General features: G+C 42.6%; 1 protein-coding gene across 2 annotated transcripts in view; it reads right to left on the reverse strand.

Annotated features, from left to right (window-relative positions):
- Window positions 1-17631, reverse strand: part of gria3b (glutamate receptor, ionotropic, AMPA 3b) — a 99357-nt gene extending 81726 nt beyond the window's left edge. For both annotated transcript variants that reach the window (XM_034689943.1, XM_034689944.1), the window contains exons 1-2: window positions 16879-17631; window positions 16235-16393 (exon numbers count right to left, since the gene is read on the reverse strand). In XM_034689943.1, coding sequence (XP_034545834.1) covers window positions 16235-16393; window positions 16879-16957 — 238 coding nt within the window. In that variant the 5' untranslated portion in view covers window positions 16958-17631. The remainder of the gene's footprint in view (window positions 1-16234; window positions 16394-16878) is intronic.
- Between the last annotated feature and the right edge of the window lie 2481 nt (window positions 17632-20112).

Raw genomic sequence — 20112 nt, forward strand, 5'->3', positions numbered from 1 at the left:
CAAGACTGAACAAACTGGGGAAGAAGGCCAGCTCAGTCCTGGACCCTGTGGAAGTGGTGGCTGACAGGAGAATTATGGCCAAGCTCTGATGGATATTTTTTTCTCTATATATATTCTTGTTGAAATTCTTGTACTGTACACCTTCTTGTTTGCTGCTGTAACTACATGAATTTCCCCGTTGTGGGACGAATAAAAGGTATCTTATTATGTGAAGCAATATAATAAGATCAACCAACCAACCTAGTTTGTTTTGAAACCTACACTTTCAAAACAAACTTAGTTTGTTTACTTTGAAGTGATGTTTAACTTGTCATTATTTCTAAAGTTCTTATGTTACGCTGTATTGTTGTGTGTTGTGTAGGATAGCATTAGGCCCAGGTTTCAGGAGGTCAAAAAAGAGCAGGAGAGACAGAGTGTGTATCAAATAAGTGAAAAAATAATGAGTGCTATTAATACTATAAAGGCGTGTTTTTAACAGAGTCAAAAGTCATAGCATAGTACCATGTTGATTGATTAGTAATACATACATAATTGTAGTAGAGGGAAGTGCGTGGAGCTGCAAAGTACATCTTGAACATGGTATTATTTGAATATGGCGGTAATGAAATTGTAAAAATGCACAGCAATCATTTACAGTTGGGATATTGTCGAGCCAAAGATGGGGAGTTGTGCTGCTCATGAATCACCCACACTTTTAAAATCTCTACTCCACCCCTGGCTGTGTCTATATGCTGTGGTTGGCGATTATGCAGAAATCTCAGCACAAACAGGACACACATGCAGGTAGTTCCAGAATACATAAAAATAACCAATCGCGATAGGTTAACTATCGCAAGTGCAGTCTGCTAACACCAGCTAACAACTTGTCAACAGCGTCAAGAGAGCACTACACAACATACAGGAGGGGAGAGGTCAACAATAGATCAGGTTATAGCAAAGAAACTGGAACCTACAGTAGATGAGGGGCAAGATGAGCCAGTGTGCTACAGTGGCAAACCTCCTGTATATAGGCAATATATTTTTGAGTATATTTTCTGTCTGCTGAGCAGACTTTGACTTAAACTGGTTTAATGTAAACCGTTAGCAAGCTCCATGTGCTGTGTTCCTGTAGCTCTGTTTGCTACATTTTACAAGTAGCTTTCCCAACACTGTTAAATTGTCACCAAGAGTCTTGCAAAGCTGCATGGTACAGCATTAAACGGCATTACACACACTGATTCGGTTTTGATTAAACCCACATTACAGTGTTCACATTGTGTTGTGTAGAACTAATAAAACAAGCCCACTGATCCATCTGCTTGCCAGGTATTTTCAGGATGTTAATGTGAAAGATTTCAACTTCAGTTAAGGAAGATTATTTTTCCCCTTTGCAAGCTCCATGCAGACAAGAATGTCCGATTGAGCAAGACATTATGGAAATCCACGTGAAAGCATAAAATCAAACTCCAGTTAACTTAATTTACATTCTCTTTGATGCTAGAAGAATTGGACCTAAAAGGCTTCCATAGGAAAAACCCACTTATCTTATCCTACACTGCGTCTGAGTATTCTGATAGAAGTCTCATATATGATCTGAAACATCAGTCAGTCCTATTAAAATGAGAGTGGACCTCTGCTCTGCTACAAGGAGAAGCAGAATTAAAGGCAAGTCTGATTTACGTGACGTGATTTCTGTTTGTCAGATCTTTGCATGTTTGTCAAGTAAAGCGAGGGAAGATTACTTCTGCACACTGGAATTGCCTGCATTTCAAAACAGAGCCAATATTTCAGATAGAGATTCTGACAATTTTGAGGAAGGAATCAAATAAAACTATCAGGGTTAAATGATACTAATACATGTCATAAATACTACAAAAACTACAACTGTATGCCAGAACAAGCATTGCAAAGAGACGTCTGCTTGAGAAGAGGTTTATGAACAAAATTCTTCAGACCATAAAAAGCCTGAAACACGATTGCTCGTGCGTACATATTTTATTCTTTCTCCCATGTAACCTCGTAAAAAATTTAAGAGCTAAAGAAACTGGCATTTCGCATGCCAGACTAATGTTTCATCATTAATAATACCTGACACATCAAAGGTTTGATGCTCCAAATTACAACTTATATAGTAGGCTGATCGTGATACAGGAGATTCTGAGGTCAGATGAGACCCACGAGCACGTACTTCCTTATCTCTGGAGCTCATTAAATATTCTCTTTCCTCTCTTGTTTTTCACTGCAGCCCTTCAACCAGCAGCTTCTTCTCCTCTCTTCTCCTCCTGCTATCTTGATGATAAAGTCCTGTACTTGTACTTGTGAGAGTGGCTGGTGAGCAATTGCTGAGGGAATCAATGACTCTTAACTCCATCTCCTTCCGCCAGATATTTTCAACTTCAGGGTCTTAGCATTGTGCTTTTGTTTGAGCACACACACACAGGGCTGAAGGACCTGCACAGATTGTAAAGTTGTCTCTATCACTACGATGCCCCCTGTTTGACCAGCTTGAGTCATTATGCAGAGCAGAAAAAAGAAGAGAGGAAGCAGGTTTGTGCAGGAATGCTGTTCAAATGTTCAATATGTTAGCCATTTGAATAGTTCAGATAACAGCATTGTGCTGCGGCTGCAAGATCGAACAGTTTGCCGAATAACTCTGGGGAAAATCCGTTTGACAGTCCTCGAGCGATTCATGCAGAAATCTCACTTTGCAGGCCTTCCTTTCCTGCATGTCATTTCTGTGATGTTTGCAATCAAGGACTATCTATGCCAGCAGATAACAAGCCTAAACCTTTGGAGTCATGCTCTGGCCCATCACGCTAAACATATACCAATCCCCTCTTTTCCTCAGACTCAGGCAGTCCACCATTTGCTGCAATGCAGAGGCCAGAGCAGTGCTACCGGACTTGTCTTATCCCCTCAAAGATGATCACCCCTCTCACCTTCAGGAAGATGTCACCACAGCACACAGCAGGGAGTGTTGCTGAACACTGACCCTTTGAGTGCGGCTGTGTGCATTTTTAAGGAGGATTCAGCCGAGTATGAAACATGTAAGGCTTATGATATTCTGTAATTGGATTTCCAAGAAAGCTGGTGACAAAGTCCCTCACACACCACTAATCCTCCCAATCAGCACTGCAGGCCTAAAGCACGCTCCTCGTCTTCTTCACAGATGAGGATGGAGGAAGAGAAGTGAAAGAAGCAAGAGGGGGATCACAGATGAACAGGGGTGTGGATTGCACCATGACAGCATGAAGACGGACGGCCACTAAAGGAATGCCAACGTGCCCTCACGCACAATGTCTAATCACTATCGCTGTGCTGTGAGGCAGACAAGGGAAGAAGAGGCAGTGCGCCCGCGTACAGCTGCGAAAAGGAGCGAGGGAGACAGGAGGGTTCAACGTGTCAGACCACAACAGCAAACATTCAAACTGTTGCTGTCAGAAGCGGTCAGGGGCTCTGCCTTCACAACAAACACGGAGGATTAGCTCTGCTGCATCACAGGAAACAGTTCACTTTAGGTTCTCTGTCAGATGCCTTCAAGAAAAGGAGACACAAGGAGAAAACACCCAGCTATTTCAAAGGGGTCCTTAAAGAAGATGCATTGAAATTATTCAACCTGACTGCAGGAGAACTGGGCCCGCCTGGGAAGAGATCTGTGATGATATTTCAGGTAAAGAGTGCTGCACCTGACTGACTTGTTTTGAATCCAATTGTACACAGCAGGGGACGTACCTGGCAGCTGAAAACCTCTCTTGCTCCTGTTCTTATTTGGATGATTGAAAACAAAACAAGCACAGAAAACTTTATGGATGTCAGGCCAGCACATGTATTTTTCCATCACTGTCAAAACGCTGGATTGTTTGTCCTGCCCTCCTGTACATTCTAACCTTTTTCTTCAGTCTTGCTAAAATAAGTTTCCATTTGTCTTTTCCTGTTTCCGCCTTTTCATGGCAGGGCAGCAGGAAGTCTTAAAATTTCCATATTCCAGTTGAAGTGTGAGACCATCTGAGTTTAATGCTTCCTGACTGGCCATTTCTGTCCTTCCGAGAGATTTCAGATCTTTTATGCACATGCTAAGCTAAGAGCGTGCCTTAGAGCAGGGATGACTATCTGACACTATCATGAGGACTACGGCCTACACATGCAAACGAAGCTTTTGCCCCCGGTATTGCTAATCAAATTACACGTCACAATTTATATCCTATGGCGAAAGGATACCAAGCCACCCCAATCCATCGAGGAATTCACTGAATTTTAAAACAGTACCTCTCCAGGACCAAGCTCTTCAAGTCTTTCTCTGAGGAATAATAAAATAAGTCAAATAGGACGGGAGATGGGACCAGTTGTTTAACCTTGAAGACATCACTTAAAGATATCCCCCCCCCTCCTTCACAGCCTAAATCCAGGCTTCCTTAAGTATGTGGAGTCCAGCACTGCTTTTCATCTTATTAGTGCCCTTTTCGAGATGCAGTCTGCCCCTGAATGATAATGCCAGAGGTGGTAGAGAAATTAAAAACAAAAGGCTTTGACAGCAAGTGAGCATTAGTCCTAAATATACCAGAGCCAAGCATACAAACCCTTAAAAATGCTGTTCTCACCTCTCGTTCCTGAAGCACATTTTACCATAAAAGCCAATAAAGATTTCCAGCAGTGAGCTTCACTTTAGAGCCATTTCTTACAGCCGTTTTCAAAAATAAAAGCAAGAATTTTCTGGCATTAGATGAAAAGAAGTGCCTCATTTTATTCTCACTGGACCTTTCATTGTCTGGATAAGTGCAGGGCAGTGACGCCAATAAGAAAATTCCAGTCTAATTTGGTGCCAGTCTGATATCTTGTCTGATAAGGTCACTGTGCTGCAGTGGAGTAGAGTCAAAGACAGTCCCATCTCCAAAGATATTAGTCTCATGGCAACATAATAGAGACACACTCTGATGTAAGGGATCAGCTTGGTTGACTGATTAACAGAAGACAATACTGCTAAATATAATACTAATATAGTTAATAATATAGTAAATGGACAGTATTTATATAATGCTTTCTCTAGTCTCTTGACATCATTACACGTTTCATGCAGCCATTAACACATTCATTCACTGATGGCAAAGTAAAGTGCTCGTCAGTATTAACTAAACCCATTCACACTGCAGAGGTATGGGGTTAGGTGTCTTGCCCAAGGACAGCAGGACCTGGGGTCTAACCCCAAACTTCTGATTGAGAGATGACCAACTCCACCACTGAGCCACTAATGATAATTCTGAGACCACACTTAGACCAATCTACATTAAAATGTTTTATGATCAAAGATTTTTTTTTTCATTAGCTCATGATTGTTTATTTATTTTATATCATATTTTTTGGGCATGTTAGCCTTCAATGAATAGGAAGGCTGAAGAGAGACAGGGAATGTGGGGAGAAGAGAGAGGGGGAAGACACACAGCAAATGGTTGAGGCTGGGAGTCGGACCCATGACCGCTGAGACTAGGACCAGCATCCGTATATGGGGCACTTGCTTAGATTGCTTGACCAACTGTACTCCGGCTCATAATTGTTAAGTGTCCTCGGGCCAAAACTGCCCACAGTGTCAGCTATCATTGTTGCTGTGATCTACACGGGAGATAGTTCAACCTTTGGACACCTTCCCCTCAGCAACCAATCAAAATCATGGCTGCTTATATTAACTTTGTGCACACCAATGGGAGAGGATAAACTCACCAGACTCTTTTTTTTCTCAAGTATACAGTTTTCAAGTCTGAAGCTGCTGCCTTGACTCATTTGCATTGCTATTTCCTTTTTCTTTGCAAAATGTCCTAAAGTGAAAGCAAATGTCAAGCATGCGGAGCAATTTAAAACAAACTCAGTGGTCAATACTGATGGATGCAAAAAGTGTTGGGTGATGACTTATGTAAACTAGCAACAGTAAGCACAGGTAAGAAGCAAAATTGAATTTAAAAATTGAATTTTAAATTGATGTTGAGGGCATTGCAAATGGAAAACAAGACGATGATGGACACAGGACCTAAGTCTGCCAGGTATTATGTGGTGTGGCTTTTATTTTGGTGGGTATTCTTATATAACAGATAGAAAAGATTAATTGGAATTACAACATTCAAACTCAAATTGTGTTTGTGTTAACAAAGACTTTCATTTGTGGTCCAGAGTAAAAGTCAGCTTCTCCTCCATGTATTGTTGTTGAGGCAAAATTAAACTGACTTCTGAAAACCTGACCTAATGAAACCATTCTCAGGTTGCACTGGTGGTAAATGAGATGATAAACTTACACTTTCAGGAGTCGATTCTGATATCTAAATATAATCATACTTTGCCGGATTGTGGAAACGAGATAGCAGCCACACAACTTCTCCAGTGGGAAATTCATCCGGCAACAGCATTCTGCATTACACCTCATTTTAATACAGCTACAGAGAGGTCAAAAGGTTCACCCTCAAAGAACCTCTAAAACTGGAGGAGATGTTCACTGAGTTTCTTCAAGCTTCGGCCACTTGAGAGCAAATTCCAAACTTAAGCTTCTTTATGCATAAAAGAGCCAAAGTCTATCCCCTTACAGCTTAGAGAGGAGAATATAGCAGCAGCAGCAGCCACAATGGGTAGAAGGAAAATACACTGCAGTGAGTGTTGAAAAGAAAAGCAAGAGAACTGATTTGATTTCTGTGTCCTTGACATTTATAAAAAAAAAAAGGTATGTTTTATAGTCATGCAGTCCACTTACAGTATAAGAGCAAGGTGGTATTTGTCCTCAACCTACCTTTGTGGTAAGTCAGTTCTTGGTGGGCATTAACTACAGGTTACTGTCCTTCAGAGCTGTTGTGGGTTTGCTATTGAATACGTGCAGCTCACCTACAGACTCTTACCAAACCTCACACATCCTTAGACAGCATATTATAGAAATCCAGCAGGCTTCAGTTCAGCTTGGATGACAGGTAGGTGGAAAGATGAAGAAAGAGATACTCTGCTTTGTACTTATAATCCTGTATACTTCACACACACAGGCATACACAAACACAGTGTGTGGTCACTTCATCTCCCCATCTTCAGCCCTGCAGATCCCTCTCTCTTCCCATCTTTTCTCTCCTCTCATAAACATAGCTAAGCCAGTGAACTCTCCCAAGTGCTTTTTCATCATATTCTCGCACTGTCAGGGCTGCAAAAGGGCACCGGCATCTGAGAGAAGCTTCCCCATTGAGGCGCCTTTTGGAATGGACTCCCTCCAAATGGCCCCTTTTCATTCTGCAGCTGCGATGGATTAGCTCTGTCATGGGTCCAGATGAGGTTTGCCTTCCTGATCTGCAAGCCATGCCGAGTAGAAAAAAAATACATATATAAAGCCACCACGCCAGAAAGAGAAAGTAAGAGAAAGGAAAAATAAAGGAACGGGAATCGTGCCGGTGGCGACCCAATGTTTGATGATGGAACACTTCAATATTTCATCACACAGTCATGCATGGACACACATACACGGACAGTGGCCTGGGAGCAATCGCCCGCAGGTTTTATGTAGCCATGTGTGAAATAGCAAGAGCCACACGACGGCACTCTCCGAATTAACCATTGGAGGAAGAAACAGAGGAGGGTCATGGTTGAACGGGCACATCATGTTCACTTAATTCTCACTCATGGGGATAGTGAGCACTAAGGACAGGAGCGCTGCGGCAACGTCAGGCTGCACCGCTGCGTCACATTTTAACTCCACCACACCTGTTAGTATCTCACTTTGGCCTTAGTCTGGAGATAGACAGCTACACACCACCTCCTTAAGACGAGCAGCGGGTGAGTCAGAAAAACAACACGGTGGCCGAGAATTGCGTGATTATCACACCGCTCTTTCCAGAATCTGTGCAAATTCAATTAAACTTGTGCATTTAATGTCACCATAACAAGCAGCAACATGGTTCTATTTCTTCACTGATTCACAACACACATGCAGTGATCTCTCCAGGGCACGCAAGAAGATGTTTCAGTTACAACACATCAATCCACATGTGCAATCTAATTCGTTGCAATTGTCAATAAAGCCGCCCGGAATCCAGCCATGTTGGTCCACATTATGTCTTTCATTACATAAGATGTGTTTGATATTAATCACAGAGGCTATTCATGGCAGGGCTAGGCTTGTTTGCATCTCTGTTTCACTATGAGGAATATGCAAATATCATTTTTTCCCCTTTCACTCTCCTCTCCTTCAGCTTGTATGCTAGAGTGCCCGTACACTAGTTTCACAAGGTTATGATGCTTCAGTGGCCCCGGCGACTGTGAACTGTCACAAGCAATCAGTTATGATGGAGCCCTTGTTTCTGCACAGACATGCAGCTTTGGCGGGGCTCTGCTAGCGACTGCTTTCTTTTGATATGGGCCAGAAACGTGCGGATCAATCTGCTCGCTCGGCAGAAGGGGAAGAGAGCTGGAAGCTGGAAGCCCTGACGCACCGTGATCCAATATTTACTAGTTTGGAGGGAGAATCGTGACACTCCCTGTTGATGTTTTGTATTCATCACAACAACGCCCTCATGTCCTCTTTAGTTTTGACAGGAAATATGCTCCACAACATGCATTGAGAAGAAAACCACAACAACAAACAGCTGATAGCTTTGCCAAGTGGACCCATAAGAATTGGCACCACATAGGTGCCAATTAAAGCTTTTCTCTGGGTTCTTCTGAGCAATAAAAGAGTCAAAAGTGTCGCTTTCATAAGCTGCCTGACCTTGGTTAGGACAATGCAGTCAGCAGCTCCTTTAAGAAGGACTACAGAGTTCCTTTTTTTTCTTCTGGATCCAGTGAAGCCAGGCCAATGCAGCAACTTCCGATGAGGCACGATGCGGATGTGCTATTCCAGCTCAAGTAGGGGATTACTGATTCAGTGATTATGGGTATTGTAGGGGAGTCTAGTGAATGTCCAAAAGCTAGCTGAGTGTGACTGCAACGACTGCGGGAACATAGCTGTAATGGGCTTTGTGGGAGAGATTAAATATATATAAAAAGAGAGAGATAGAAATGAGAAAGACAGGGAGGGGGAGGAAAAGCAAAAAATGCTGACTGCATTGTCAGAGATCTTTACAAGTGATAAGTTTTAAAAATGCTCTTCCTTTCATCCTCTCTTTTGCCTACTCGGTCCCTGCCTTTTCACAACTGGTGCAGAAAGGTAAATGACATTTTTAGGAATGATAAATAATCTCCATTCCACTCTCCTTGAGAGGTTTTGCTTATTGAGAAAACAAAATGGAAAGCAGCCATCACATGGAGCCGAACGCTGGCAGACACATCCCCGATGCACCTGAGATGAATAGTCCACAATAGCAGTTTTTCCTCTCTCTGTTCATTTGCCTTAAAATGCAGCACATGTTCAGGCTTTCTCTTATCACAACCAGTTTTTCCTCACACAGAGCACAGCCACCCATGTGTCTAATACAACTCTAAGATTTTGTGTGTCTCCTCCTGTGCGGTCCCTCACAGGGTTTATCGCTTCTTTTATATGGTCAGCCGGCTCCTCTTGTTCATCACAACGCAGCACTGATACCATCTTCAATAACACAACACAGACTTAGCCTGTCATTGTTGACTTATAGTTCAGAAACCGCCCCGTTATTTGAACAGTGCTGCACAGATGTGCAGGCCCTGGATGGGCTGTCATGTTGCATCCCGTCTTCTGAGGAGGAAGAAGGCTTGATCTACGACTTGCATTCATTGGTTTGCCGTAAAGCTCACATATGGGTCAGTGTTGCAAAAATTATTGTGTAACCGACTCTTGGTTGGCTGGTTAATGGCAGTATCAGGGTTTTTATTGCTCAGCTGAGGCATACATTGTTTTTATAGTTTGGCTATCCTGGGACTACTGCAGTATGTATCATAAAAAGCATCAGTTATTACTTTGATACTATCCTACAGTATACACTGGCCCTATATTTGCTTTGTGCTGCGCCTTCAGGCTCCACTGTAGGGTGATTAAATCTTAAAGATGTCATGACAGTCCTACCAAAATCCCTTTTCTGACATGAAATGTAACACATTTGCACCAGAGTATTGAGCAGGAAGATAAAGGAAATCAATAACAGATTCAACGATCCCAACAGCTGGATTGAGCACAACATAGAAGGCTAATAACTTTCAGGTCAAGGGAGATCTTTAAAGTACTGATGCAAATCTTTCATGTGATTTACTGATCTTCTAGATAAAAAAGCCCTTCCCTTTTTTGTACCCTATATGCATGCTTTAAAAACTTAATCCATAGCTTCTGCTGTGTTTGTGAAAGATATATGGAGATTTCGAGCCACCACAGCAGCGAGGGAGGAAAAGCTGTTGTTTTATCAAACAACATCTGCCAGCGTCATTGATTCCAAGACAAATAACACTCCGACAGCAACACTTCTCCTCAGGTTGGGTTTATGAGGATCTTTTGATATACTGATTAAAAATTCATTGTGTTGAATCTGCCTCGGAGTGGGTTCTATGTTATCTGCATCTCATTACTGCTCCAGCCTTGTGCCTGGCTTTAGAATAAATATATAAATATATAAATAAATAATATAAATACATCAGAGGGCATCTCATGGGCGGAAAATTGTGTCAAAATAGTGTCCTCTGTGAAGGTTTGGCTTCTGGGATTCGTCCAGCTTTTTTTAACGGGTTTGCTGCATGAAATACGATTTAACCTCATACAACCAGGACAACCATCAGTGATGGTAATAGTGCCAGCCAGGCAAGAAAAGTGAAGGAAAAGTAGGATAAGTTCAGAGAATTTCATCAGTGCTTAACTTGGCAAAGTAAGCTATGTTTTTTCTGTTTTGTCAGAGCAGTTATTGCAGCACTTTTAATAACAAGACTTTTTAGTTTTATGGAAATTTTGACTTCAGCTGCAGTTTTCCAAAGGTAATAACTCTGCTCAATATTATTGTATGTGACTGTATCTGACAAAAAGCTCCACCCTTCTCTGCTCCATCACAACTAAGCTGTCAATCATCACCCACCCCTCCCTTCTCCATCTCTGGGGGCCTGCGTTTCCCAGAGCATGTGACCTCATCCCAGGCTGTTACTGTACCGCTCATCTGGCTGAGACCCACATCCAGACACTTCATCAGGCCTCAGAGACCGCATGGCATGCTGGCCTCAAAACCACACTATTCTGTTACCTTTCAGTGGCTCATGTTTCTGGTGGCCTTTCTGCACTGTCATGGTGCTAATCAAAACGACTCCATGCTGCTCATTCTTTGCGTTTGTCATAAATCCTCCCTGCATGTATTTCAAAAATATTTTTTCCCCAAATCATGTCTGCTGTTTGCAGAAAAGAGACACAGGGTGAGCCTGCAATATTTTCCACCATGACCTTTACTTTGGAGGAATGATGAAGTGTGTCATGGGAGCTGTTGTACAAAACAGCAAGATTTACTCAGTAACAAATGTGGAGAGAGAGACAGGATGTGTCAATCGATGCATGTGTGACTGAATACGCCTACAGTGTTAGTGTGTGTTTACGTGTGTGTTTTTGTGACTCTGTGCATATGTGCACACACATGCATGCATATGCACATGCCATAAACAAACCTCCATCTGTGCCTCCAACACAGCTGGACTGTGATGGCATGTCCCGGTACAACCCCCCATCGCCTGCAGGAGTCTCCTACTAACACATTCACAAACACACACACATTCACAAACACACAGACACACTCTCTCTCTCTCTCTCTCTCTCTCTCTCTCTCTCTCTCTCTCTCTCTCTCCAAACATGAAGCCTAAAATGTTCTTTAATCAAATTACTTCTCCTCTTGCTTTCTCTTAATGCAGTCTAAGTCTATCCTCCCACCACTCTTTTCCCCTCCTCTTTCTCCCAAGTTCCCCTGCCATGTTTCCCTGGTCACACCTTTCAAGCTGAGTTACAGCCTGCGAGGCGTGCAAGTGTGGAACTACTACAATCACCTGAGGAGCTTCTCTCGCCTGTAGCCTGTCTCTGTCAGGCCAGGCGCTACAAAAAACATGTCTCCCTGTCGCTTTGTTTACCGTCTTTTCACACAGCACCAACAACTACTTCCCCAAAAGCTACACTCAAGAATAGGGTGGGTGGGGTTGGTAAGGGCCCTTTGTCACTGCTTCACAACATATGCCATGTGCCACATGTGCTCAGTCATAGCGAGGGCCGCCGGTCCCTGTTGGTGTTTGAGGGCAACAAAAACAAAGCTAGCACTCCCTGGGTGGGCGTAAAGGTCAGTGGAGTAGATGTTCCTAAGGATGTGTGGTGTCTGGATAACAACTGGGCTAGTGCATTATGTAGTGAGTTTTAATGACAGACTTGTTTTCATAACTGTTTGGTATTCCAAATTATGTTAATCCCAGCTTCTACTGAAGTGTTCTTACCTAACCTGCTAAATGAAGTAAGTAGCTGCTCAGCATTCTTTGATCTTGAAACATTATCCACAATGATATTGCTAACAAGCTATCACAAAGTATGTCTGATGATTTTCTGTCCACTATTTAAGACTGAAACTCTTTAAAAATATTTTTCATTAGATATTTACTATTTGCTGACATTTAGAGAAGAAAAACTATATTGTAGTGACAGTAAGCATGTAGCTACAGCTAATGCTAAGTTAGCTTAGCCTTGCAAAAAGACTGGAAGCACTGGGAATGGCTACCCTGGCCAAGTTCGAAGGTAATAAAACCATGTATCTATGTGTAGGATTACCTCCAAAGCTTCAACGTTCTGTAACCTGTAAAAAGAATAAAGGCTTACTTCTTCCCTGTTCACAGTCTTTGTGCTAAGCTAGGATAACAAGATGCAGACTTCAGCTTCAGATTTATGATACAATCGATATAGCTGTGTCTGCCTTTTCAACCAATTATTTAGAATTTAGATTTTTCCTTAAATCTATATTTCTATCTGTAAAGAACACATTAAGCTAACTGCTTTTCTTTTTCTGTTTCTGTATTTTTAGCCAGCGGTCATTCTGCTTTTCCCTTTTTTTATTTTCTTGTCTTATAGAAAAAGACCTCACAGTGGCTTGTGTTTCATCCTATTTTTTTCTACTGTCCTCTTGGAGCAGAGCTGGTTCGCCTACAGTAGCCAGCGGCAGCAGGAGACGGTAGCTGAACAGTGCAGCCAAAGAAACATCCACTACAGCCAGGTTTTAAAGACCTGGAGGATTCAATAAAAGAGGGGCAGGCACATGTAAGAAGGCTGGCAGAGGGGACACAGACCATTAGCTTAATGACAGAATGAGGGATGAGGAATAGGGAGATGAGATTCAAAAGCCAAGCATTGCAAGATTTGCCTTTAACAGGAATCAAGGCGAGTAATCTAATAAATAGCGTAGCAAGGAGAGGCGGAGGGGGGCCTGATGTTTTTTTCCCCTCAGGTAAAGGAAGGGAAAGAAGAAGGGTAAACAGCAGAGGAAAAAAGGATAGCAGTGTCATTAAGCTGGCTAGCCGTGACCATCAGGAACATTAATGCTGTCTGCTTTGCTTTCTTCAAACTGGTACCTTCTTTCTTTGAACTGCCCCGGTCTTCTTAGTGAGCATACCTGACTCTGCGCTCCCAGAGCCATTATGGACCCTGCACCGGTAATTACACATTTCACAATTTCTGATGTCACTTCAAAGCAACAACAGTCTTTTGCCACCAAAGGACTCACCATGCCTCGGCAGTACAAAGCCCAGCCTTGAGGATTACTGAAGACACACATTGTTTTGCTGCCGGTCACTAATTCAATTAATGGCATAAGGATTTAAAGTGACTTAAAAGAAATGGTTTTAACATAAGACAGAGCCTTCATCTCACCCAAAGAAGCTACCTATTTGTTCTATAAAGGAAAACAAATTCCAGCAAGTTCATGTGAATTACTGTATGCACTTTTTGTTGATCCTATTACAACATTTTTAAGGATGTACAGAAAATTAGAGCCAAAGGCAAGAAGAGCTGCTGTATATGTGCCAAACAAAAGTGAGAATGCACACAAAAGCAAAATAAAAAGAGGATTGAGGAGTCCGAACAAAACAAAAGCAAGTGCTGTCACTTCATAAAAATCTGCAAGGCCTACAGCAGCCACAACTCATCTTCATCAAAGCAACCAAACCTGCCTGAAAATAGATTTACTCCCCAAACCCGCATAAATGCCACTTTCATAAAATCTTAGTTCACATTGCTGCATCATAAAACGCTGTGTTATTGCTGACAAAGACATGAGTCATCCACATGGGGCTATTGATGACAAAGTAAATTTGAATGTCCACTAAATAGTTGTGACAGCTTGCAGAACAAACAACAGCGCTGACAAATACAAAAGTCCGGACACAGGAGGTCTTCACTCACCAGAGGCAAGGCCTCAGCGGCCTGGAAGTCAGCAGATAAGTGATATTTAATAACCGTCATCTCAGTTTTGTTGGCTACATTGGGAGAGACAATCTGAGGTGCTTGTGGACTGTTGTGAGCTCAGCATGAGCTGTCTGCTGTTTGCAAGCTCAGCTTGACGAGAGTCTCAGGGCACTACCTTGAGTAAAAAAAGGCTCAGATCGCACGTTACACAAATCAGGTTCGAAAGGAAGCTGCAACTCAGGCTCTCTTAAAAGCTGCTTTTTGCTCAGAGTTTGGTGATTGTTTAACAATTAAACATTAGCGTTTAAAGAGTAAAACTTCCTCAATAACAAAAGAGGCTTCACACCGAGCAGATTAACATGCACATCAAAGCAAAAAAGATGCCTGGACCAAATGTATTATCACTATCACTGTCTGCATTTTTAGTAGTACAGGTTCCTTGTATGTGGAGTTCAAGTCAGTCCAGCGACAGAATTATGATGGAGATGCTGAGACATGGCAGCAAGAAAGAAGAAACGGGGCCACAGCTCCCACAGGATCCCCTTCCTCTCACTAAAGCTCTGTCTGCCCCTGAATTTAATTAGATTCTGATATCAGGCCTCTCCCTCCTATGCTTCCCTTCCTCTTCAACATGCGTGAAATTGCACGGCACTATCTATTATTTATTCACTCTCATTTGCTTATTGTTTCTTGTGGATGCCTCCTTCGTTAGGGCGCTTGCTGCTCTGCTGCCTGTGATATGACGCTCCTCTTCATCTCCCTCACCGCTCAGACCCACCTCCTCTGCAGGTCTGAGGCCGGCTCATTTGCAGAGGTTGGTTGGTTGGGGAGCTATGGATTTTTTTCTCCCCTTCCCCTTTCACCCAATGACGGCACGGTGAGGTGCTATGAGGGCTGGGTGCTAATGAGCTGACTCTGCAATGCTGGGGGAGACGCTATGTAACACGGGGGGGGGGGGGGCAGACGGAGCAGGCAGAGATGCTCCGGCTGAGGGAGAGTTAGAGGGGCCATTATGAGCGTGCCATACTGAGGTTAGTGGGACTCGAACGCACCGGACAGACAGAGCCGTGGGTCTGCAAAGTTAGGCGCTCAGCTGAACTGGACTTATCATTTAAAGTGACATTGTAAATGGCATTCTGCACTCTATTTCCTCCACTTGTGTCCACTCTGTCTCTTCTGATATCAAGAAGCTGCAGCCATGGAGGGCATTGAATCAGCTACACTGTTAGCACCATGGGATGGACTGTGAACACAAAATAAGACCCATAATGCACAGGGAGAAATTGTGAAAAGTGTTGTCTGTTGTGGAAAATATATATATTTATTCGTGTTTTTACATGAATACTGAATCTTTAATGTGGTGGAGATTCTAAATAAAACACACTCTGGTTTTTGATTCCACTGCTTCCACAACTTTGTTCCATGATATGACATACAAACTCCTTCAGCACATAGCCTGTGCCACACGGTTTGTTTCACTGGCTGCATTTCCTTGTCAAGGCCAGATTGTATATAGGGGGGACTGATGTGGCATTTATATTTTTGTAAAATATGACCACTGTCAAACTCAGACAGGCTGAAATGCTGCATATGTGGTAACAGTACTGTGCTTTACAATTGTGGTTAGTGTTTATGAAGTGTTCATTTAAGTGGAAATGTGTTTAGGAAACAGTGTGTTAGGAATCTGAGGTAAAAACCTGGGAAAATGTTTTGGTTTAAATTAAAGAAGAACACTGTTACATTGGTTTTATTCATGTTTCAGTAATCCCCATTGGGACTTGGTGAGGCAGAGTGCAGCAGCATGAACTTGACTGCCTCCCTGGATTGAGATGTAGCCTCTATAAGCTCCACATACCGGATGAGTTGGACATAAATAATTCTGTTCATTCTGCGTGGACAGCAGTGCTGCAAATGTGGACATGGCCGAAATAGAAGCACACTTACACGCATGGGTGACCGAAAAGCTGTTGGACGACTCGAGGTTGTCGACGTTGTAGTTGAGGTGGAAAGGCTTCTCAGTGGTGTTTTGGTTGGTGTTGTAGAGTTGGACAGCGAACCTGAACGCGCTGTGCTCCTGCACCGTGGAACGCATGAACAGCCCCCCTTGAAGAGATGAACAAACAAGATCAGACAAAGATTTTACAGGCATATCTGTTCCTTTTAGCTCCTGTCAGCTCTGAACCTCATTTTATTCAGTGAGGAACAACTCTTATACGTCCCGCTGTAATACAAAGGAGGCTGGTTGTCATTAGAAAGAACTATCATGAATTTCTGACCGTGCGCCTGTCTCTAACTCTCCAGATCGAGCAAAGGAACTGTCCGTCTCGTTTCTCCCTTAATTTAAACTCTACATGTTTTCAGCAGATATTTATAATAATGCATCTCACACCGTATGTGGCTTTAATCTACATGGTTTGCCAGAATCAGCGGCTTTAGGCTTGCAGCAAACGGAGAATCAAGTTAGTCTCTTAATTGCGCAGAGCTCGCGCTCCGTCCGGTTATCTTCGGTATAAAACTGCAATCTTTCATTTATTTTCAACACACAAACCAAACCATCCCGCATCATTTTAACACAACAAATCACTTACCGATATTTATCTGATTGGGAAATCCTCCGGAGGATCTGTCAAAGAGCCACAGTAGGAACAAAACCACGCGTTGTGCCATTTTTCTCCGACCTATCTGTTCAACTCCTCAAAAGGGTCTGTCTGAGCAGATTCATATGTTCTGGATGGAAGCCGGGCGCGATGGAAATCCAGTAGAAAGATGATGGTCGCTCACAGTGCACCAATTAGGTTCATTGAGGTGCAGCCCAGCTGCAGAGCAACTAAGAGAGAGAGAGAGAAAGGAGAGAGAGAGCAGAGCGATAGAGGAGGAGAGAGTGGAGGGAGAGTGAGGAGGAGGGGTGGGCCGGTGGTGGAGGGGGAGACGGAGCAGATCTGAACTCCGATTGGACCCCGTCGCCGCGTGCCAATGTTGGTCAAACTTGATGTGACGTTAAATTAAAACAGCCTCAGCACACTGGATTAGACTACGGCTTGGAATACACGATGCACTTGTCAATATTAGCCTTTTGTTGGCCGAATCAATAGAAACACTGCAATCTCAGATGGCCAATGACTCTGAATGAATGGCCGGGCCACCTCCAGCTGCTGCGGTATCTCGGATACGGCGAAGAGGATTTGTGCGTGCTCCATGTGAGGCGAACAGGGGGAGCTGTGGGGATTTTGCACAGTGGGGTCATGTCTGAAAAGTTTTTCTGTGCCGGTATCCATGTTGTGTCTTTTCATCGAATCTGCAGTCTAAAGCTGTCCACCTGAATCTCCTGTGTGGCAGAGGAAGCTGAGATAGAGGGAATCAATGCCTGATTAAAAGTTAAAAACACATAATACATGGACACTCGCACGCGCACGCACACGTGTTAATGAGGAAGGAGGGAAATAAGGACACAGAGCTGTCTATGGTCCTGAAAGTGCCTGAGCCAAACTAAGTACCCTTGCATTTCTTTTCATCACTTCAGAAATAATAAAGGTAGATATATCTAAATGTATACCTTTCTCTGGAGGTTTATCCGTCACAAACATCTGCATCTCATTTTTATTTACTTTAAGTTTGCCTCTGTCCCTAATGAAACATCTATCATTCCTGTGATTGTGCCTAACAGAGGACAATTAAGGGATTACTGGCCCATTTATCACCCTCGGCAAAGCGCTTTGAAAATTTAGTTTTTAATTGCATTGCAAACAGCTAAGGCTTCCGCTATTGATACTGCAGTGCACTGGGGTCTTTCAAACAGACGAGGACAGACTGCATGTCCAAGCTGTAAACTTTCAAGTCTTAAAAGCATATAAAATACGGATAGCAGCAAACTCATGTACAAGGCAAAATCATGGTTAGCTCACATTTATTTTTCTCACCTGAGTTACTCACGTGTAACTGGGGTCCTGTGCCTGAAGCTGTGCTCTTAATCATTCATGTCAATCAAGCACTGCTGTGGTCTGACCCAGTCATCAGAGGGGGAGATTTCCTATCCAAATGGGGTCAGAGTTGATCTCGATTCCCATACCTTACCGGCTCTCTTGGGATGAATCTTAGATGATTCTCATTGATTCTCAACTCTCCCGCACAGCCTCAGTGTCAGAGTCCTCATATGAAGGTTTGCATGACCTCAACAGCTGATGTCATAATGAGCAATGTCAAACTGTGACCTGCTGACTTCTCTGGTCTGTTATTTCCACAATGTCTGATCATCGCACCTGAATATGAGACATTGATCGTCATTTGAGTGGAAATCAGAGGCCACCTGTGATGTTAAATTTGTGAAAATCTTGCATGAAGCAATTAATTGAAAGCCTACCAAAGGAGTCATTTGCTTTGCATTTATAGGACATGCTGCTTCTCAGTGTGAACTCAGCTAATCATGCATCATTTCAAACCAAACCCATACAGAAGAATCATTTTGGGCAACAAGGGGAGCTGTAGTGTTTGAGATAAGGCCTTGATATAATTGATATTAAACGCATACGCTTCCGCTGCATTATTTCCAATTAGGACATTTCGGCCATGCTGCATTCCCCTCCCGGCTCAAACCTCTGCAGGAATTCAATTTAGTCCCAAGTGAAAAAAATTCTCAGATATGATCTATAAGAAAACAAATAATTATATGATATGCCTTTTTGGATTTGAAAACCGCTCACAGGAGTGTTAGCAGAGCAGGCGAAATGAAAAGAGTGAAAAATAGATGAAAAGATGTTGCCTTTTATCTCATGATGATGATGATTCACAGCCTATAGCTCAGAGCAGTGCGGGCCTCACCAGCAAGAATTATTCATTTGCTCCCTGCCTTCGCTTCCTAACACAACAGGATGAAATCTTCATCTTTGCCTCTTTGAGGAAACGAAAGCAAGTAAGTTAGAAACTATAAAATGTATTGAAAAGTCTGACTGTGGGAGTGAAGCGGCCATGGGTGTAATTATTTCGAGGTTTGATTTGCTCACACTCACTGGATAATTATTCTGCGATCTTGCTCTAACAAGCTTGTTTTTTAATGTAGAAATTTGTCTGACACAAGCTCTCTTTTTGTGATCATACATTTCTGCATCTGTCATCACGTTTATCAGCTGTAGTCAGCAGGTGGAGGAAGATTTGTGTATTTTTGTGTCTCAAGTTGTTGAAATTAATTGTGACTTCATGCTCTAAAAAAGTTATCTAACAGCATTTTGCAAAATATATGAAGAACTTATAGCCAATGAGAAGATTTTTTTATTGGCTATGAAACACTATAATTAACAATGATGCCTCTATATGACCTATAAGAGCAAAAAACATCAATGACAAGATAAGTTAAGTCTTTATTGTTGTTTTTATGCCAGAAACTGCTAGCTCAGAGTAGGTTTCAGAAAAAGTGATTGACAGCTAACTGCTGAAATCCTTTTTTTTTTGGTCTATCTTTTCCATGGCAAATATTCTTCATACATTTGACTGCAAAAATGAAGCAGGATAAAAGTTTTGACACTATTTACAGGACAAAACTGGTAAAGCATAAGGCTGGTCACACTTGCCTCCTCTAGTTTTTTTTAATGGAGGCATCGTCTCAGAAATGAAGAATAGTGATCAGTGTGTGTGTGTGAGTTATTTCTTTAGGGGGGACGTGACCTGATTCGGGACTTAATCATAATCATCGTAATCATAGACTGTATAATTCATGGACGTGGTCTCCGTGTCACCCATCTGTTTCTGAAGCAGAGTTTAGAAGCCTATTTTCGGCAGTTGCCGTATTGAACATACTGACTCAACCTAACTTTGGTCGATCTAGTATGACT

Source organism: Notolabrus celidotus, chromosome 8 (assembly GCF_009762535.1).
Source record: "Notolabrus celidotus isolate fNotCel1 chromosome 8, fNotCel1.pri, whole genome shotgun sequence".
In the NCBI taxonomy this organism is placed as follows: Eukaryota; Metazoa; Chordata; class Actinopteri; order Labriformes; family Labridae; genus Notolabrus; species Notolabrus celidotus.